At 37.3% G+C, this 22,485-nt stretch overlaps 1 protein-coding gene and 2 pseudogenes across 8 annotated transcripts in view; 2 read left to right on the top strand and 1 right to left on the bottom strand.

Moving 5' to 3' along the window:
* Positions 1 to 22,485, top strand: part of SEPTIN10 (septin 10) — an 80,052-nt gene that overhangs the window by 33,458 nt on the left and 24,109 nt on the right. For 4 of the 8 annotated variants that reach the window (XR_006742121.1, XM_036447988.2, XM_036447993.2 and 1 more), the window contains exons 3-5: positions 13,296 to 13,413; positions 14,118 to 14,313; positions 19,712 to 19,898. Coding sequence is in view for 7 of the 8 variants with exons in the window: in XM_036447988.2 (XP_036303881.1) it covers positions 13,296 to 13,413; positions 14,118 to 14,313; positions 19,712 to 19,898 (501 nt within the window). In the remaining variant the exon portion in view is untranslated. Of the gene's footprint in view, positions 1 to 11,290; positions 11,309 to 13,295; positions 13,414 to 14,117; positions 14,314 to 19,711; positions 19,899 to 22,485 lie in introns of those variants that run through there. The other 4 variants (XM_036447992.2, XM_036447990.2, XM_045584186.1 and 1 more) reach the window with 3 other exon arrangements.
* LOC123652666 lies at positions 11,315 to 12,939 on the top strand (annotated as a pseudogene).
* Positions 17,210 to 17,970, bottom strand: LOC123652665 (annotated as a pseudogene).

Raw genomic sequence — 22,485 nt, 5'->3', positions numbered from 1 at the left:
GGCGCTAGCTGGCAGAGTGCCAGCTGGTTCCCATACTATTTCTTTTGGCTTTGATCCCTTGTTTCCAGGAAGGCAATTTCCCCCAGCAATTTCCCCGGATATGCCCAACCGGGCAGTCCTTCCCTAGTGTTCAGGAGCAAGGGGGTGAAGGGGATTCGGCGCAGAGGTGTCCAGATGTTTCACCCTTGGCGGGACAGCCGAGATTCTTAATCTGTCCCGTGTCCCCTGGCGTTTTAAAAAAGTCCTGCTTCTGGGGAAGATTACGCCAAACCCAGCACTGGATGTTGCTACAGCCTTCTTTGGGCACAGCTCCGGCGGCAGCTCAGCCAGGCTACAGTGGGGGGCGGGGCCTCGCGGGAGCTCCGTGGCTACCGTCACTGCCTGCGCAGTGGGACCCAGATCCCTCAGGCTATCCCCGCAAACTCTGACCTTTCCGTGGGTGGTTGAAGAATTCCCTTGAATCCACGTGTTTGCGCCGATTGGGGCGTGACAGCTGCTCGATGGACTCCTTCGCTGTGGGTTTTCCAGGCCTCAGAGAAGCTCCTCCTTTCCTGGTAGGATGGCGCAGCCTTCCCTCCGAGCTCCGGGAGAGCCGCTGCGGTAGTGCTGGCTGCTTGGTCAGGAAATGCTTCCAGCGGACACTTCCTTACCTTCCTTCCTTGAGAGTTTCGCTGCCCCTTAGCTGCTAATAAACATTCCCTGAGCGACTCAGACGCTGCTTTTATCTGTTCTGGGACTGGGGTCAGAACAAATCCGCCTGTTCAGTCGCCATCTTCAAGCTCCGCCCACTGAATAAAGCACTTTTGATGTTTCTCTTGAAATTATTGTGTTTTCTTTGATCACAAAATCCACATTATTAACTGGTACATCTGGTAAGTCCTTTACCCATTTTGAGTTTATTTTTGTGTATGGTGTAAATTGGTGATTTAGTTTAATTCCCCCCCCCCCCATGTATCTGACCAGTTTTCCCAACACCATTTATTGAAGAGACTGTCTTACCTGCATTGTATGCTCTTGCATCCTTTGTCAAATATTAATTGAGAATAATGGCTGAGGTCAATTTATGGGTTCTATGTTCTGTTCCATTCGTCTATATGTATGTTCTTGTGCCACTACCTGGCAGTTTTGAGAACCATGGTTTTGTAATATACCTTGATAACTGGTATTGTGATCCCTCCTACTTTTGTTCTTCTCTCTCAGGATTGCTGTGGCTATTTAGGAGTCTTTTTTTTTTAATTTCAGATGAATTTTTGGACAGTTTAGTTTGGTCTGTAAAATATGCTGTTGGTATTTTAATAGAGATTGAATTGATCTATACATTGCTTTGGGTAGTATAGACATTTTAATGATGGTGGTTCTACCAATCCATTAACACGGTATGCTCTTTCATTTGTTTATGTCTTCCTCTGTCTTTTTTCAATGTCCTGTAGTTTTCAGAATATATATCTTTTACCTTCTTAGTTAAGTTTATCCCTAGGTATCTTAATTTTTTTGGTGCAATGGTAAATGGAATTGTTTTAGTTTCTCTTTGTGTGAGTTCATTATTGGTGTATAAAAAAGCCATAGATCTGGGTGTTAATTTTGTATCCTGCTACATTGCCAAATTCATTTATTAAATCTAATGTTTTTTTGACAGAGTTTTTAGGGTTTTCTATATACAGTATCATGTCAACTGTGAATAATGACAGTTTTACTTCCTCTTTTCCAATTTGGATGCCTTTTACTCTTATCTGATTGCTATGGCTAGCATTTTTAGTACTATGTGGAACTGGACTGGTGAAAGTGGGCATCCCTGTCTTGTTCCTGTTCTTAGGGGAAATGATTTTAGTTTTTGCTTATTGGGTATGATGTTGGCTGTAGGTTTGTCATATTTGGCTTTTATTATTTTGAGGTATGATCCCTCTATTCCCTCTTTGCTGAGAGTTTTTATCAAGAAAGGGTGTAGGATTTTGTCAAATGCTTTTTCTGCATCAATTGATAGATTACGTGATTTTTGTCTCTCAGTTTGTTTATGTGATATATCATATTTATTGATTTATGAAATTGTACCATTCTTGCATCCCTCAAATAAATCCTAGTAGGTCATAGTGTATGATCTTTCTAATGTATTGCTGAATCCAATTAGCTAGAATTTTGTGAGGATTTTAGCATGTATGTTCATTAAGGGTATGGGCCTGTAGTTTTCTTTTTTTCTGGAGCCTTTATCTAGTTTTGGGATTAGGGTAATGCTGACTTCATAGAAAGAGCTTGAATATTTTGGAATAGTTTGAGGAGGATAGGTTTTAGTTCTTATTTGAATTCTTCGTAGAGCTCCTCTGTAAAGCCACCAGACCAGGGCTTTTGTTTGCTGAAAGATTTTTTATCACTTTCAATTTCCTTGGTATTATCAGTCTATTCAGGTTTTTCTTATTCTTCTTGGTTGAGTTTTGGGAACTTGTATTTTTCTAAGAATATGTCCATTTCATCAAGGTTGTCCATTTTATTGGAATATAGTTGTTCATGGTATTTTTCATAATCTTTTGTATTTCTGTGAGATTTGTTGTTACTTCACCTCTTTCATTTCTGATTTTGTTTATTTGGGTCCTCTCTCTTTGCTTCTTGGTAGGCCTGGCAAGAGGTTCATCAATCTTGTTTATCCTTTCAAAGAACCAGCTCTTTTTTGTTTGTTTGTTTTTTATTTTTTGTTTTTTTAATGTTTTGTATTGTTATTTTGGGATTTATTTCCTTTATCTCTGCTCTGGTCTTTATTATTTTCTTCCTTCTGCTTATGCTGGGCTTTTCTTGTTACTCTATTTGACTTATAGGGTTAGAGAATTTATTACCATTGTTTCTTTCTTTTTGAGGTAGGCCTGTAGAGCTATGAACTTCCCTCTCAAGACTGCTTTCACTGTGTCCCATAGATTTTGGGTTGTAGTGTTTTCATTGTTATTTGTTGCCATGATGCTTTTTGTTTCTTTTTTTATCTGTTTGGTAACCCAATCATTGTTTCATAGCATGCTATTTAGCCTCCAGGTGTTTGATTTTATTTATTGTTTTTATTGTAGTTGATTTTGAGTTTTATACCATTGTGATCTGAGAAGATACTTGATATGATTTCTGTCTTCTTGAATTTGAAGAGACTTTGCCTGTGTCCCAAAATGTGGTCCATTTTTTAAAATGGCCCATGTGTACTTGATTAGAATATATATTCTTTGGCTTTGAGGTGAAATGTTCTGAAGATGTCAATTCTATCTGATCTACTGTGTCATTTAGGATTGATGTTTCTTTGCTGATTTTTAGTTTAGAGGATTTGTTCAGTGGTGTTAGTAGGGTACTAAGGTCCCCTACTCTGACTGTATTGTTGTCAATCTCTCCCTTGATATCCTCCAGAAGTAGCTTTTTTTTTTTTTTTTTTTAATGTATTTGGGTGCTCACATATATTGTGTGCATATATGATTATAAGAGTTATATCTTCTTGTTGGTTTTCTTTTTATTAGTATTATGTAATGGCCTTCCTTATTTCTTGGTATGTCCTTCACTTTGAGATCTAATTTGTCAGATATAAGTATTGCTACCCAAACCTTTTTTTAAATTTCCATTCACCTGAAAAACTTTTCCCTATCCCTTCACCATCGGTCTGTGTGAGTCCTTTTTTTTGAGTTGGGTTTCCCATAAACAGCAAATATATGGGTCATGTTTTAGCATCTATGTTCATCAGGCCTATAGTTCTCTTTTTTTATGGTGTCTTTATCTGGTTTTTAAATTAGGGTAATTCTGGCTTCATTGAAAGAACTTGGAAGTGTGACTTCCTCTTGAATTTTTTTGGAATAGTCTGAGGAGGATAGGTTTTAGTTCTTCTTTGAATGTTTGGTAAAACTCCCCTGGAAGATTTTTGATTACTGATTTAATTTGATCAGTAATTATCGGATTATTCAGGTTTTTTTATTCTTCCTGTTTGAGTTTTGGAAGCTTATATTTTTCTAAGAATATGTCCATTTCATCTAGGTTGTCCAGTTTGTTAGAGTAGAGTTGTTCATAGTGTTTTTTTGTGTGTGTGTGTTTTTGTTTTTTTGTTTTTTTTTTACAATCCTTTGTATTTCTGTGGAGTCTGTTGTTACTTCATCTTTTTTTAAAATATATATATATATATATATTATTGATTTTTTTACAGAGAGGTAGAGAGATAGAGAGCTAGAAACGTCAATGAGAGAGAAACATCGACTAGCTGCCTCTTGCACACTCCGTACCCTGCCTGCAACCAAAGTACATGCCCTTGACAGGAATCGAACCCCGGGACCTTTCAGTCCACAGACCGATGCTCTATCTCTGAGCCAAACCGGTTTTGGCTACTTCATCTCTTTTATTTCTGATTTTGTTTACAGGCAGTCCTCAAGTTATGCTGGACTTGACGTATATCATTTCGTGGTTATGTCGTTATCACCCACTCATTTAAAAAAAAACAAAAACGTTCCATCATTTTGATGTATGTACACATGGGCTTTATGTTTCTTATCATTTATTTACCACAAGTAAATGTCAGGTATTGTTATATTTAAACTTTTTTTTTAATGTTTCACTTCATTACTGCTGTGCATGTGCTCCATGTGAGTGACTTATGTAGGTACTTATATTGGTGGGTTCCGACTTAATGGCAAATATCGTGTTACATCACACTTTAGGAATGGATCTCCAACGTAACCCGAGGACCTACTGTATTTGGGTCTTCTCTCTTTGTTTCTTGGTGAGCCTGGGTAGATCTTCATCAATCTTGTTTATCCTTTCAAAGAACCATCCCTTGGTTTTATTGATCTTTTTTGTGTGTTTCTATGTCATTTATTTCCACTCTGATTTTTATTATTTTCTTCCTTCTGCTCACTCTAGAATTTCGTTGTTGTTCTTTTTCTAATTTTTTTAAGTTGTAGAGTTAGTTAGTTTATTATCATTTTTTAATTTTTATTTTTAAGTAGGCCTGTAGTGCTATGAATTTCCCTCTCAGGACTGTTTTTACTGTGTCCCATAGATTTTGGATTGTTGTGTTTTTATTGTCGTTTGTTACCAAGATGCTTTTTATTACTTCTTTGATCTCTTAGGTGACCCAATCATTGTTTAGTAGCATGCTATATAGCTTCCAATTGTTTGATTTTTTCATTGTTTTTATTGTCGTTGATTTGTAATTTTATGCTATTGTGATCTGAGAAGATGCTTGGTGTGATTTCTGTATTCTTGAATTTGAAGAGACTTTGCCTGTGTCCCATTATGTGGTCCATCTTTGCAGATGTCCCCATGTGTACTTGAGAAGAATGTACATTCTGTAGCTTTGGGGTGAAATGCTCTGAAGATGTCAGTTAATTTCATTTGTTCTAGTGTTTCATTTAGGATTTTTTTTTTTTTTTTTAGAGCATTTATCCAGTGGTATCAGTGAGGTATTAAAATTTCTTACTATGACTGTATTGCTGTTGATCTCTCCCTTGATATCTTCCAAAGTTTTTTTTTTTTATGTATTTGGGTGCTCCTGTATTGGGTGCAGTTATGTTTGCCAGAGTGATATCGCTTGTTAAATTGCTCCCCTTAGTGTTATTCAGTGGCCTTTTTTATCTCTTGTTATGGCCTTCACTTTGACGTCTATTTTGTCAGAAATATGTATTGCTTACCCAGCTTTTTTTTTTTTTTCATTTCCATTTGCCTGAAAAAATTATTTTTCCATATTCTCTCTATCAGTGTGTCTGTGTGAATCCTTTGTTTTGATATGGGTCTCTTGTAGACAGCAGATATATGGGTCATGTTTTCTTATCCATTCAGCTATTCTATGTATTTTGATTGGAGCATTTGATACATTTATGTTTCAAGTTATTATTGATAGGTACTTGTTTGTCATCTTTTTATTGTTTATGCCTGTGTTCCTTCTTCCCTTACTATTTCTTCTTTTTACACCAGTTCCTTTAGACTTTCTTGCATTGGTGGCTTGTTGGTAATAAACTCCTTTAGCCCTTTTTTGTCTGTGAAGCCCCTTATTTCACCTTCAATTTTGAATGATAACCTGGCTGGGTATAGTATTCTTGGATTCAGCCCTTGCTTTGCATCACTTTGTATATTTTATTCCATTCCGTTCTGGCCTGTGTGTTTCTGTCGAGAAATCAGTTGAAAGTCTAATAGGAGATCCCTAATAGGTAACTTTTTGTCTCTCTGTCATTGGTGTTTGCCAATTTAATTATGTTGTGTCTTAGTGTTGGTCTTTTTTTGGGCTCATCTTGTTTGGGACTCTGTGCTTCTTGAACTGTGTGAGTTTTTTCTTCCCAATATCAGGAAAATTTTCTGTCATTATTTCTTCAAGCAGTTTTTTTCTTCCTTGCTCAGTTTCCTCTCCTTCTAGCTACCTTATTTTGCAGCTGTTGTTTCATTTTGTGTTGGTCCGAAAGCTTCCTGAGGCTCTTCTGCTTTTAAGTGTTGTTTGTTTGTTTTCAGTTGCTGCTCTGCTTGGGTGTTTTTGTCTACCTTGTCTTCGAGCTCACCACCTCAGTCCTCAGCTTTTTATGATCTATTGTTGATGCTTTCTGTTGTGTTCTTTATTGCAGGTATTTCATTCTTCATTACTTCTTGCTTCTTCATTTCATCTTGATTCTTACACATGTTGAATTTATTTTCCATCCTTTTCAGCCTCCTTATAACCATTTCTCTGAATTCTTTCTTTGACAAATTGCTTGCCTCCATTTCATTTACTGTATTTTCTGGTGGTGCCTTCATTTTTTTTGGATGGAGGCTGTTTCTTTGTCTCCCCGTTTTTGATCCTTTTAAAGTGTCTGATTATGTAGCTTACTCTGCCACATTGGCGGATAGGCACAAAATACAACTTGACAAGACATGACACAGAACGAACAAAATATGAATATATTCACCACACCAATAACCCCAATAAAGGTGACCACCAGAGAAAACAGAATTTGGAGATTAAAAAGAGCACAAAATATGATATTGAGAAAAGGGGAAAAGGTAAGAGAGAAAAGAAATTAAATAATGATAAATAAAAATACCGTGTAGAACACTAATTTAAAAAAAAAAGGTTAAAAGTAATAAAAGGTTAAAATGTAATAGTAATATAAAATAGAGAAAAAAATTTCCTTTAAGTAAATAGTAAAAAATAAAAAAGTCAAGTGTTTGTTTCAGCTGAGTTTTAATATCCCATTTGGGCTAGATTAATATCACTCTCTACTGTTCTGTCACTTTTCAGTTTCCTGTTAGGTAGTCAGGACCTGTTGAAGTTCCCAGGGATCGACCACTCCTCTGTATCTGTCTCCTCATGGTTTAGATTTAGGCATGTGGGACCAATCTGCCCCATTTGTCTCCCTTCTTTCAGTCATATTTACACAAGCATCTATTTCTGGCACAGGGTCTAGGTGGCAGTGATGCTTTATTAGTTTCCAAAGCCACTAGGAAGGGCTTGCTCTTCTGGAGAAAAATGACTGTTTAGGGTTAGAGGGACTGGGCTATAACAAAGCTTGATTCCTGGTCACCTCTCCTTGCTTTGCTCCTCAGTCTCCACCAAACCCACATCCAACTTGGTGAGTGTTTATAATTGAAAGCTCCTATATACTGGGTTTAGCGAGTAAAAGCAAGGGCAATATAAAGACAGAGCAACCATGCTGCTGCTTAATTCTCTCCCCCTGGCATTGCGTGGCCAGTGCAGAACTGCAGGCTGCCTTGCTGGGTGCAGCCTCCCATGGCTGTGGACTAAGATTTAAAGTCCCCCACTGCCAGCAGCCCCGTGGACTCCCTTCCACAGTTGAGTGGTACGTGTGTCCCATGGGACTCGGACTTGGTACAGCGCAGTTTCCTTCTGACCTTCTCATCCTGGTAGTCGCACATTTCTCTATCCTTTCCGGCCATGGATTGTCTCACCAGCTGCGTTTAATTAGCCAATTCTGGGTGAATGTTATTTGATTCAGCTTTTCTTCTGTCTGCTCTGTGAGAAGGCACAGGACACGTCTTCCTATTTGGCTGCCATTTTGTCTCCCCCCAAATAAACATTTTAGGAGCTTGAAACCTGGAATCAGGTGTTTGTGAGTTCGCAGCTGAGGCAGCTGGTCCCTGACTGGTGTGGTTGCAGGGTCCCATGGGGTGTCTGAGGGCTTCCTGGGTGGAGGTGAGTCTGGGCTCCCAGTCACAGCAGCTCTCCCCTTCAAGATGGCACAGCCTTTGTGGTGGAGCCGGCCACCCTGGAAGAGATTTCAGCTGTAAGGGAGGCCGCCCAGCTCTAGGGGAGGTCCGCCAGCCCTCAAAAGTCCTGCAGAATATAACTGTCCCTAAGTCACACAAACATGTCTCACTCACCCACATACTTCCCTTTCACTCCCTCACTCACACTCCCTCACTGCCATTCTGTCAGCCACCATTTTGGATTCTGTTAATTACATCTTAAGTGCTTAAGTACTGTATGTGACTAGCAGAGGATATCTGTTGCACAGCTCAGATAAAGAATATTTCTATCATCACAGAAAGTAGAGTTGGACAGCGCTGGTTTATGTCATTTACATTTAACTTAATTATAGATAAAGCTGGATTTAAGTCTATTAATTTTCTATTTGTACCAAGTTTTCCTTTAATATTTTTTCTTATCCTGTCTTCCTTTGAATTAACAGTATTTTTATGATTGCACTAGAGGCCTGGCACACAAAATTTGTGCATAGGTACGGTCCCTAGGCCGGGCATGCCATCAGAGCCATCTTCCCCAGCTGCCCTCAGTCAGCCCCATCCCCTGCCACCACCCACCCCCAATTCTCCATTTCCCATTGGGTTATTGGAGCTGCTGGCTTGGGGGAGGCACCAAGAGTTTGGCTGTTCTATCTGTTCACCAGCCCCACCCCCCGCTGCCACCCACCCCAGTTCTCCATTTGCCATTGGGCGATTGGAGCCTGATGCCAGGGGAAAGGACCAAGAGGTGTGGGCTATTCCTGCCTGCTCACTGGTTTCCCTCTGTGTTTGGGGTGATTGGTGGGGCTGGGGTCTTGGCCTGGCACCACCCATGTCCCCTGCCACCCACCCCTGGGCGATCAGAGCCTGCCAGCTGGGTAAAGGGACCTAGAGGGGGTCAGTGTGCCTCATAGTGACTGGTCAAGTGGTTGTTCTGGTTGTTGTGTCATTAGGATTTTGCATGTTACCCTTTTATTATATAGGATTTTGTCTCTATATTCAGCTTTGTCTCTATTGCTTTATTAGGTATACCTCTGTTTTTAAATTTTTTTAAAATAGTAATTGATGCAGGCTTTAACTTACGCACATTACCTTCAAACTGTGCTATAGTAGTTCATGTATAACAGGACTTCCTGTGATGATGGAAATGTTCTATATCTGAGCTATGCAACAGGTATTTACTAGTCACATGCAGATATTAAGCACAGAAACATTACATGTGCAGATCCTATCCATGTGCAGATCTAGTCCCCTTCCTATCCTTGGTGCTGTTATTATCATATGTTCTGCTTCTTCATATATTATAAGTCCTGTAATAATTGTTGCTTTAAACATTCAGTTTTATTTTTAAGAAATTTTAAAAAAGTAAAAAATTCTCTCATATTTACTCATATTTTTACCTTTCCTGTAGTCTTCATTCCTTTTTGCAGATCTGGGTTTCCATTGTCATTTTCCTTTCTCTCACTTTTCTTTAAAAATATTTTTTATTGATTTTTTACAGAGAGGAAGAGTGAGAGGGATAGAGGCTTAGAAACATTGATGAGAGAAAAACATCGATCAGCTGCCTCTTGCACACCCCCTACTAGGGATGTGTCCGCAACCAAGGTACATGCCCTTGACTGGATCGAGCCTGGGACTCTTCAGTCCGCAGGCCGATGCTCCATCCACTGAGGCAAACTGGTTTTGGCTCATTTTTCTTTCTCTTGAAGAACTTTTAACATCTCATATATGTATGGTCTGCTTACACAGAATTTTCTTAGATTCTGAAGATGTCTTCATTTTGCCTTCATTTGTAAAGGATATTTTCACTGGATATAGAATTTTTGGTTGTCATTTTTTTTTTCTTTTGGCATTTTATTGATTTTGTTCTATTGTCTTCTGGTTTGCATTATTTCTTATGGGAAAACTGGTCATTTTATGTTTTACTTGTCTGTAATATGTTTCCCACACCTGTTTGCTCATAAAGTTTTCCTTTATCCTTATTTTTAAACAGTTCTGATATGCCTATTTGTGCGTTCCATTACATATTTCTGTTTGTAGTTTGCTGAAATTCTTGCATCTCCGAGTTCATGTTTAGAAAATTGGAAAATTTTCAATTACTCTTTACTTAGGTATTTTTTATTTAGATGCTTTTCTCTTTGCCTGCCCCTTCTTTATCATCTGGTATTTTGATTATAGGTATGTTAGATCATTTGATGTTACTCCAGTTTTTTGAGTCTCTGTTATAGTTTTATTTCTTCCATGAGAGAATTTTATCAGTTTGATTTTGCTGTTAATACAGCTCAATAACTTTTTATTTCATATGCTGCTTTTTGCCATTCTCTGAATTCTGTTTGTTGCTCCTTCTTTGTGGGAGCTTTCAAATGTCATAATTTTATGTGATGTCATCTCTTATAATCCATCTGTTTTGTGGAAAAGAACAAATTTTTCTCCTTTAGCATGGTTATCATAGGTATTTTAATGTTCTTATTAGGTAATTCAATATTTGGTTCATTTATGGATCTCTTTCTGTTGACTTCCCCCCCTCCCCTTCTTGACTATGAATTAACTTTTTTTTGCTTTGTAAATAATAGTTTTTATTTGTAAAAGAAATACTGTGAATGATACATTGTGGAGATGCTGGGCTCTGTTTTCTTCTGAAGAGTGTTGACCTTTGTTCTAGCATGCAAATTACTAGCTGGTCACATTGATTATGTTGAGCCCTTGTTTAGGTATTATTAGAGCAGGTCTTCTTCAGTCGTGTCTTTATACTAGTGAGCATTTCTGACTTCTGGGATAATGATTCTTATTTCTAACACGTGGCTAATACAGATTTTTAGTAAAAAGACTTAAAGTGTTTAACAAGCTCCTTTAATTTATAGACTTAAAATTCAAGCTCTCTTGAACACTTCACATAGCTTTTCCCCATTCCCATTTCTCCCCTGCTATGCTTTTTGTATTTCTCCTATACATGTGTGGTTCAACAGTCAGCCAAGGATTTGAGGGAAGTGTATTTGCTGATTTAGGACTCCATCCTTTCTTCTAGAATTTTTTTTCACATGCCCTTATCTTCAACTGACATGTCAACCCAGTAAGACTGCCATATGCATGTTGAGCTCTATTTTTGTATGGCAATGACTAGGCAGTACTCTCAGGGAAAAATGTAGTAAGTATCATCTCACCTTATATAGTTTCCTTCTCTCAAGAGTCTCCCCTTCAGTGTCTGTCAATCTTTGATTGCACTCCGGTTCCTTGAAAAAATTGATTATAATTATTAACTGGGAGGTTAGTGTGATATAATTACTCTGCCATTACTGGGTGCTAGAACTATAGCTATAATTTTGTGTTGTACTTTTTTCACTTAACTTTTTAACATAAGAATTAAAGTGTCCCTTTTTCTGTGGGAGCCACTGGGTTGAGAGGAGTGTAACCTTCTGCTCTCCATGCAGTTAGTGTACTCCAAAAAGGGGAAATTATCTGGCAGAAATGTCACTTTGCGTACTGTGTTCAAGGCTCCCTTTCCACCAGATATTGTGGACTTTGTTCTCATCAACTTATGCAAAAACAGTAGACAGTCCTGTGCTGTTAGTGGTCAGTGAAATGGCAGGTCATTAAACCAGTATGGAGTCTTGAGGTACTGGCAGAGCTATGGCTCAAATTCCCAGAGTTTGAGGTGGTGGGGCTTCTTGTTCTACAAAGGGTGCTTTTAGAAATATGTGTCATGGGGCCACCACATGTTTGCACCAAAAAAACAAACAAACAAAACACACACACACACACACACACACAAAAAAAAAAAAAAAAAAAAAAACAACAACAACAAACCAACCTGGTGTCATTAGCACCATAGAGTGAACACAACATAGAAGTGCTATGCCATCTGCTCTGGTGTGGATGCCATGGCATTGCCAGCGCTAGTCATGTCTGAACGTCATCATATTGAAGAAGTTCCTGAATTTCCTTTGGTGGTTGAAGATAAAGTTGAATGCTACAAGAAGATCAAGGAGGCTGATTTATTTCTTAAGGAACTTAAGGGCTGGGAGGATGTTAAAAAGGTCTATACCTCTCAGCTAATGAGAGCTGGCAAGGGCAAAATGGGAAATCATCATCATATCCAGGGCAGGGGACCTTGCATCATCTATAATGCAGACAACAGTATATCAAAGCCTTCAGAAATTTTCCTAGAATTACTCTGCTTAATTTAAGGAAATAGAGTATTTTGAAACTTGCTCCTGGTGAGCATGTGAGCTATGTCTGCATTTGGACTGAAAGTGCCTTCCGCACTTTAGATAATCTGTATGGCACTGTGTGAAGCTGTCACCTTCAAGAGTAACTACAACCTTCCATGCACACATTGCTCAATACAGACCTGAGCAGAATCTTGAAAATCCCATAGATCCAAAGAACACTCTGAGCACTATGTAAGAAAATTCATCGCAAAGTCCTAAAGAAGAACCCCCTGACAAATCTGAGAATCATGTTAAGCTAAACCCATGTGCAAAGATGGTGCACCGGAACACCAGTCTTCTCCAGGCCAAATCAGATGAGAAGGGGGTTCCAGGCATGAAGCCTGTGGTGTAGGAAAGGAAGGAAAGAAGGCCTTGCCGTTATGAAGCAGAAGAAACCTTTGGTGGGAAATAAGGCTGCAGCTACCAGGAAACCGGCATCTGAGAAGAAACCCACAGAAAAGAAACCTACCACAGAAGAAAAGAGGCCTGCACATAAATTTAAATTTGTTTCATAAAAGTTAAATCACTTTGAATAGCTAATTTGAATAAAAGCCTGATCAAAGGCAAAAATAATTAAAATGTTATTAAAAATATCTAACATATAAACATGTGGTGGTCATCTTTAATGACTTTAAACATACTGTTTTATGAGTGAATATGCCATAGTTTACTTGGGTATTTTCCTATTTTGGAAATCAAATATTTCAATGTTACAAATAATGATGGATTCATTATATGAAGAGAAGAACTATGTTATAAGGATCTGGACATATTTCTCACAAATTTACTTAAATCAGTTGTATCTTGAGGAAACATAATGGTCATAAAATCTTTAGTGTCTTGGATTTTTTTATTCTTTCAAATTTGCTTACATCCTATTTTAGTAAAAGTTTCATTTTTATCATTGCTGTTTTTCTTTGGCAGAAAAGAGAAAATATCCGTTCTTTAACTATGTCTGGCCATGTTGGTTTTGAGAGTTTGCCTGATCAGCTGGTCAACAGATCTATTCAGCAAGGCTTCTGTTTTAATATTCTCTGTGTTGGTAAGTGCCAGACTCTTCCTCTAAATTGTTCTCATATTCCCTGTGCTCACTTAATTTTTCCTCCCTCCCTCCCTCCCTCCCTCCCTCCCTCCCTCTCTCCCTCCCCTCCCTTCCTTCCTTCCTTCCTTCCTTCCTTTTACATTTTATTGATTTTTTTACAGAGAGGAAGGGAGAGTTAGAAACATCAATGAGAGAGAAACATCTATCAGCTGCCTCCTGCATACCTCTTACTGAGGATGTGCCATAACCAAGTACATGCCCTTGACCAGAATCAAACCTGGGACCCTTCAGTCCACAGGCCGGTGCTTTAACTACTGAGCCAAACTGGTTAGTGCTCATTTAATTATTGTAAGCTGTATGGTGCTCATGTTATCAATTTGAGATCATGATCTCAGATATTTTTCAGTTATTTAAATTCTATGAGTTTTATTTATTTTTTAGCTGTAATACTTTAACTTTTTTGTTTGTTCTTTAAACATTTCAGTACTTCAACATTCTGAGTAACTTATCTTACTTATTCATTTTTATATGTTCTGCTAATGACTTAGTGGACCACCCTTAGCATATATTTCTTTCGTGGACAACTAAGCCATTGAAATATTTGAAATATTTGGGATCCTTAAAACCACTTTACGAGTTTATAATTCTATGTTTTTTCTCATCCATTCTGTGCACCTGTGAAGATATACATTTTTTTCTTTCAGGGGAGACTGGAATTGGAAAATCAACATTGATTGATACATTGTTTAATACTAATTTTGAAGACCACGAATCCTCACATTTTTGCCCACATGTTAGACTTAAAGCTCAGACATATGAACTTCAAGAAAGTAATGTTCGATTGAAATTGACCATTGTGAATACAGTGGGATTTGGTGACCAAATAAACAAAGAAGAGAGGTACATGTTTTCTTGTAATAAAACAAATTTTTTTAATTCAGAACATTTGCATTCTTGCCCTATGAACTATGATTTGACACTCTACTGTGGAAATCCATATCTTAGTCTTGCAGACTTTTAATTTTTTAAAACATTAAGCAATATTTTATTCTCACTAATAATTGACATTTCTATATTTGATTATCTAATTTCTTTAGAATGATTTGAATTACATTATTAAAATGTCTTTCAGCAAAAATAGTTTTATTTTCTGATTAGCCAATATAGTGTATTTTAAGTGACTTGTACTTATTTTCAGGCAAGACTTATTTTCAGTGAGGGGGAGAAAAGCAATAAGTCATATAATCCTATATAATAAAGACGTAATTTGCAAATGGTCATTATGCCGTGAAGCGTAATGACAGAACGCATAATGACCGTGTAATGACCGATCACATAAGGACTGGGTCACAGATCAGCAGGAGGGTGGGGCAGCGAGCTACAAGGAGCGGTGGAGAGCTACAAGAGGGGGCAGGGCAGCAAGCTATGAGAGGAAGGGGAAGGGGGACAGAGGGAGCTACAGGAGGGCATGGCAAAGGGCTGAGAGCTACAGGAGGATGGCAGTGAACTCCTACAAGTGGGCAGCGGAGAGCTAGAGGAGGGGCCAGGACAGAAAGTTATGGGAATACAGGAGTGTGGGGCAAAGGGTGGTGAGCTACTGGTGCAAGGATTTGTGCCCATGGCTATTAGTGGCAAATATAAATGGCCAAATCCATGGTGCATGAATTTTTTTGTGAAATTCTAACCAAATTAGCCAAGTACCTTATTATGCATTACAGGAAAAGTTTGATAATGAAATTTCTCTTTTATATTATGTCATTATTTCTCTTGTGTTATTATAAATATTGATTATAGATTCTGTATGAAATTTAAACTAATAAAGGGAGAAATAGACTGGGGTAAAGCAATAACTTTTGTTCTTTTGTTTCTTTTTTGAAATGTATGTATTTTCATTATTAGCAGTAATTTCCTAACGTTTACTTTAGAGAGAAAATATTTTGCATAATTGACTCTATGTAACTTATATTAGCCTTTTCAGCACATTTGTGTTCTGCTTTAAATTTAAAAAAAATTATTTCTTTGCTTTTTGGAAGAAACAGATCAGCTGCTGAGGCAAAGGCCTGTGACATGCTACTTTAAAACATTAATTTTTAAAATAATACTCTATATAGAGATGTTGGGCATTTTTTATGACCTCATACACGGTATCTTTTAAAAGTATTTCATTTTAGATAGAAATATTTTATAGAAATACCAATTTTACATATAGAAACTTTTGTAAATTCTCTGATTAATTATAATAATTATTCACTTCTAATATTTAGATTTTCTATGTATGTGATAGTCAGTGACATTTATATTTCTAATTCCTTTTTTTTTCTTTTTAAATGTTTTATTGCTGTAAAATTTACATAGAAAAAATAAAATGTACTGATTTTTTTCAATGTACAATTTTGATTAGATACAGGAGAAGGTCAGAGTCTTGAGTGCTTTTCTTGTATGCATGTGCACATACAGATTAGGGCTTTGCTAAAACCATGCAGGCCCACTCCGTACCTGCATTGCTTCCTCTTGGTGTAGCTCCTTTTCCTAGTGTTCTTGGCTACAAATTCTAGTTATGTTAGCCTCCCCTAACTGCTGTCTTTATCTCTCCAGTCATAGAGTTGGCCGAGCTCTGTTCTCTCTTCTGTGCTCTGCCCTGGAAACTTGTCTCCAGGCAATACTCTGAGGAAATCATTGAGCTCTCCTCATTTACTTCCCACTTTTGTGATCACAAAAACCTTGAAAATGACTTCAGGTTTTCTCACTGGGTAGAATATAGTCAAATACTGCTGCAGTTAAATATTTTACCCTTTGCTCTCCCTGTGTGATCTATAATAATAACATGCTTGGTGTTTATATTTACTGCTGTGTTGCTGACAATTACTTGAAAGAGAAGTTGGGGTGCTTCACTGGGCTGAAAAAAAATTTAGCTAGATCAGAAAACAGGTCTAATTAAGTTTATTTTATACTAGAGGCCCGGTGCATGAATTTATGCATGGGTGAGGTCCCTCAGCCTGACTGGCAATCGGGGCCGATTGGGGCCATTTGGCCAGCCGGGAGGGATTGCAGGAGTTGACCGGGTAGGGGATTTTGTGTTTTTTGTTTGTCCTGCCAGTTCTATATTTCTTTATTTTTTCTTGCTTTTCTATTTTTATAGGTGTTACTCTAGAAATTATAAACATAATATCTAACCTAATCAAAGTTTAAGATAAATTGATATTTATACTGTTCCTGATGATTCACGTAAACAATAAATTGGAATTTTGACCAGTTAAACTCCATTAACTCACCCTTCTGACTTATCATGGCATGTGTTTTATATCTCTTTTTTTTCTTAACCACACAGGCATTATTATTATACTAGTGGCCCAGTGCACAAATTTGTACACATTGAAAGGAAATTAATTAGAAGAAATATTTTAATATCGCTATTCACCCTTTCTCTATAATAAGTGTCAGCCACATTCACGATCAACAATGACAGATCGAAACACATCTGGTCTTAGCAAGAACTTTATATGTATCGTGCGTGCATGAGTCAACTCAATCATATATATATATATATATATATATATATATATATATATATGTACACACACACATATATACACACATATATATGGAGAGAGAGAGAGAGAATAAATTTGCTTAATTAGCATGCTTTCTGATTTAGCTAAACTTTTTTCAGCCCAGTGAAGCACCCCAACTTCTTTTTCAGGTAATTGTCAGCAACACAGCAGTAAATATCAACACAAAACATATTATTATTATAGATCACACAGGGAGAGCAAAGAGTAAAATATTTAACTGCAGCAGTATTTGACAACATTCTGCCCAGTGAGAAAACCTGAAGTCATTTTCAAAGCCCGCCATTTCTTACTTGTTTTCAGTCAGGTCAGGTTTCTAAGCTTTCTAAATCTAATTTTTCAGGCTCTTTTCCATTGGCTCTCACAAAGGGTGCTGCTCTGGGTGGAGCAGGCTGGTGCTTCAGGTGAACCCAGGTACCTTTCTCTTTGGCTTCTTTTTCTGATCATTTTCCTTCATACGTTTCAGGAAGCTATCTCGGCGCTTAGAGTGCTTAATATGCTCAATATGAACATTAATTTTCTTGGCAAGAATCTTGCCTTTAACTTGCTTGTTCACAATAATGCCGACTGCATGCGGGTGACACTGTAGACTCCTCCAGTTTTGCCTTGGTAACATTTGTGCGGCCTTATGTTGTGAAAGCCCATTCCCTGGATGTTCACAATATCACCTTCCTGTAGATTCGCATGTATGTGGCCAAAGGAACAGCTCCATGTTTTCTAAAAGGCCTAGAGAACATATAGCGGGGGGCCTTCCTCCTTCCCTCTGTGTTAGTCATTTTGGTGAATTACTGGAAGATGGCGGTTTCGGCTGAAAAGAAGCGCAGGCTAATTTTTAAGTTGATAATTTTGTATGGCCCGAGAATGATGTTATAAATATCCAAATGGCCCTTGACAGAAAAAGTTTCCCAGTCCTGTTGCTAAACTAATCCATTACGTTTTAATTTTGGTTATTAATCTTTCAAATGTGTACACTCTGTGTGGTTCATATCTGTAGGATCACTTGTTATACTTTACTATTCCGAGCACATATGTTTAAGCTGCCTTTTATTTCTGTTTCTTTTATCTCTACTTATAATTATATCTTATAATTCCAGTATATTAAAATTTTGCAATTACTTTACTGATGTTTGTTTTTTCCTCTGGTTTTCATTCATTGTGCTTTTTATTTTCATGTGCTTTTTATTTTATTGTAGTTAATGGCCTTTGAAAAGTTATTTGCAGAGATACTTTGAGATCTAAGGTGAACATATCTTGCTATGAACAGATTTGTGTTTGCTTATGTTAAACCCCTCTGGGCATTAATACTCTGAAGATCCCTAAACCTGTTTCATGGCTTGAGGTTTCCAGAATCAGAGAGGCAGTGTGCACCTGTGCTCCACCAGGGCCGCCATGGGCCATAAGGTCTCAATGATGGGTCTTTTTTTCTTTTCCTTTTATTTTTCCTACTTCATTTCATGCCAGGCAGCCTTCTCTATAGTTTCTTGGGGAGAGAGTAGGAAATGTAGATCTATTCTATAGTTCATTCTTACCCTGAAGGTTTAGGCTTTTAGGATCTCAGCTCTATGTGAGGAGGCAGTCTCAATAGATTTCCACCTTGTATGGGTCTTGAACTTTTATTATTTCTTCTCATCTTATAAGTCCTTCAGAGCAAAGCCCAAGAATTAGATTGACAAATAACTTTAAGACAAAACTAGCACTGATACTTTAGTGCAGGGATTACCAAACTTTTTCTTTAAAGGGCCATATAGTAGATATTTCAAGCTTTGAAGGACATATAGTTTCTGTTTATACTATTCAACCCTTCCACTATAGTACAAAAGCAGCCAAAGTGCATAAACAAGTGAATGTGGCTATATTTCAATAAAACTTTACTTATAAAAGCAGACATCAGGCTGGATTTGCCTCTGCTTCTCAGTTTCCACATACTCTTCAATTAAAAATGTTTTCATTAATTTTTAGAGTGGAAGGGGAAACATGAATGAGAGAGAAACATTGACCGGTTGTCTCCTCCATGCCCCCTACTGAGGATTGAACCCGAAATCTGGGAATGTGCCCTGACTGGGAATGGAACTAGCAACCTCTCAGTGCACGGGAGGGGACAATGCTCAACCCTCTGAGCCTCACCAGCCAGGTTGTATATTCTTTTCAATTTTAATAAGTCAAAATGGTTAGTTCCTTATCACTTTATAAGTACTTTGATATTTTAAGAGGTGGTTTTTCTATTTTAAGCCAGTATCTTTCATTTCATTAGAAAAGTGATACTGCAATTTACTGGAAATGGAAACCTAGGGCAATTTACTATGGAATGGCATATTATTTAACTGAGAAAAGGCATGAGTATCAATAACTTAATAGACACTAAAGTAAAATTTCATGACTTCTTAAATCATATTTGTAAGGCATGAAAATCATGAACATATTAAGGAAGAAAGACACACATCAAGTGAAAGGATAATATCAATAACTCAGGCAAGTGTGGGAACCTTGTCAGAAAGGGGTCCATTGTATGAAAGAATGTGAGAATGAATCAACGCAATTCAATATCATTTCTGTAAAACGGCTTAAAGCACTATCTTTGTACGTGCATGTTTTGCACAATTTAATACTAAAGTTACCTTGTATAGATATTGAATGTTTATTAATTGGTGAAAATATCTCAAACTTTATAGATATCTTATTAAGGTCACATGAATATGTTTTATTCAATATTTAAATAATTATTTTTCCAGCTACCAACCAATAGTTGACTACATAGATGCTCAGTTTGAGGCCTATCTCCAGGAAGAACTGAAGATCAAGCGTTCTCTCTTTAACTACCATGATTCTCGTGTCCATGCATGCCTCTACTTCATCTCTCCAACAGGCCACTCTCTGAAGACACTGGACCTCTTAGCCATGAAGAGCCTTGACAGCAAGGTGGGTTTGGAAGAGAAATAAGCTTATCCTGCTGTAATATTTATTTTGACTTATTAAAATACCTTTATGATAATATATGCATAACTTTCATTCTTTGCATTTTTAAAATGTTTGCTAAGTTTCAATCTTAGCTTATTTTCCAGAGAAATTTAGTTTGGAAGATTAGACGCAAAGAAATAACATTAACATAAAACTTTAGTTCTTTTTAAAATGCTAGTAGCAGCACTTTTAAAAAAAAACATATTTTTATTGAATTGAGAGAGGTAGAAACATGGCCCCTGCTGGGAATTGAGCCCACAACCCTGGCATGTGCCCTTGACCAGAATCTAACCTGGACCCTTCAGTACATATGCTGACACTCTGTCCACTGAGCCAAACCAGCTAGGGCAACTTTAGTTCTTTTTTCATATTAAATTGTATGTCAGAATATGAGAATTTATTTTCATTTTCTTTTAAAATTCCTATCAGTAGTCCTTTCCATTTAATTAATTACTGAATAACATTCCATGGTATGGATATGTCATATTTTCTCTATCAGGTGATGGATATTTAGGTTTTGGCTACTCTGAATAATGCTGCTAATGCACACATTTTTGCGTGGTCACATAATTTTTAGTTCCCTACCTAGGAGTTAAATTGCTAGAAGACATAGTTTATTAGTTTGTCTGCTAGAGTTGCTATAACAAAATACATTACTTCGAGTGGCTGAAATAACAGAAATTTTCTCACAGTTTTGGAAGATGGCTGAAATCAAGGTGTCAGTAGGTTTCATGTCTTTTGAGGCCTCTCTCCTGGGCTTGCAAAAGCTTCCACAAGTAGAAAACTAACTTTTTTCTTGCTAAAATTATTTATTTTTTATGACAAAACTTCTAGGAACTTATCATGTTAAAAAAAATCGAGGTAGAGTAAAAATAGGGTGTGCACACATGACAAAAAATCCCTTTCTTCACATTTGATCAATAACACAAACTTCTATTTAGAATCTTTGTACCATTGGTGCTTTGTAAGAGCCAGAGTGTAGATAGACAGGATACATCCAGGACTGTTCTTTTCTACGACCCAAGGTCCTGGTAGAATTCAGTTTTGGAGGCTGGAAGTTCAAGATCATGGTGCCCGCATGGCTGTGTGAGGGTCATCTTTCTGGTTGCAGACTTCTCAATGTAGCCTCACATGGTGGAAGGGTCATTTATATTTTTTAATGTGGAATTTATTTGACACTAATTTTACTTTATGATAAGTTCATTGACAAAGATTAAGGTGTAATGTTTTAACATATATTATAGTAAATTGTGTTTTAATGTGCACTATACAAAAAAAAACAACTATTTTTGAATTTTTGAGCTAAGGACATATATAAATTTAGAGATCTATAAAAAATATTATTCACAAATTAACTCACTTAGGATTTTTTTTTGTTTGTTTAAAAGGTGGTTATAGACTACTATCTTATACTAAAACAATAACTAGAAATTTTCTGTAATCTCTAATATTATGAGAAATTTAGCTTTCATTATCCTGGCTAGTTATTTTATGAGATAGTATTCAGAAAGCAAGGTCATTCTGGGCACTACTACTTTCTGTGTAGATAAGAGTGGAAAGCATGAAGGCCTACCAGTGAAGTAGTGGTGAATAGATAATCTACATTTCACTAGTTGAAGACTCCTGGTTTTAGCGAAAATTTGATGAAGCTTATTTGATAAACTGTTCATCTGACCAGACTTTGTAACCATTTAGTTACTTATTTTTCATTATTTAGTCTGATTATATGGAAGTTCATATTTATTAAGGGAACATAAAAGTAAGAGTGCGCAACATTGTCTTAGCTAGACAGAAGCAACATGATGTAGTTTGTGTAAAGATCATGGAATTTGGTGTCAGTAAAGGCTGGTTTTAAATACCTGCTCTGTCACTTAATAGCTATGTGTTCTTTGGCAAGTTATTTTAGCCCTCTGAGCCTTAATTTCTTCATCTCTAAAATAAAAGCTGGGGAATTTTAAAAAGAGGTGATCTCAAGGGGCAAATGTGAAGATTAATTAAAACTGATAGTTTGTCTTTTGTTCCTAAAAGCAGAACACTCCACTGCTCACATGGAAACCTACCTTATCTTACCTTCAATGTGAAACATGTTACTTCCCCTCCCCCTGATGTACAAATACTAATTAGGTTTATCTTTTGGTCTCTGTGTGTCCTCAAGCCTATTGATGGTGATGCTCGTGGTTAGAAATGCCGAAGGTACTTCTCCGACTGTATTTATTCATGGTATGAACTCCACAGACATCCCCCACCCACTACCACCACTACCAGAGTCTGTATCCTGGCTGGGCCAGTTCTTGTGGTTCTTATTATGATCTCAGGATCCAATTTGGCAAGAAACCATCAGGGAACTTAGAAGAACAAGATTTGTTACAGATCCCTGGAAGGTACCCAAGGACCACATAGGAGATCAGGAGAAGAGAGAAAAGAAGGAAGAACAAACTTGGAACTCTGTGTTTATTAGGGCTCAAGAATGGGGTCTCTCGGGTGTTGTCGGTTTGCTCTTTGTTGGTGAACGTAAAGCCTAAGAGTGGGAATTAGAGTGTGGGAATTA

The sequence above is a fragment of the Pipistrellus kuhlii genome, unplaced genomic scaffold (genome assembly GCF_014108245.1).
Source record: "Pipistrellus kuhlii isolate mPipKuh1 unplaced genomic scaffold, mPipKuh1.p scaffold_m20_p_2, whole genome shotgun sequence".
NCBI lineage: Eukaryota > Metazoa > Chordata > Mammalia > Chiroptera > Vespertilionidae > Pipistrellus > Pipistrellus kuhlii.
The sequence above is the reverse complement of the archived record's forward strand: the minus strand, read 5'-3'. Positions and strand labels throughout refer to the sequence as shown.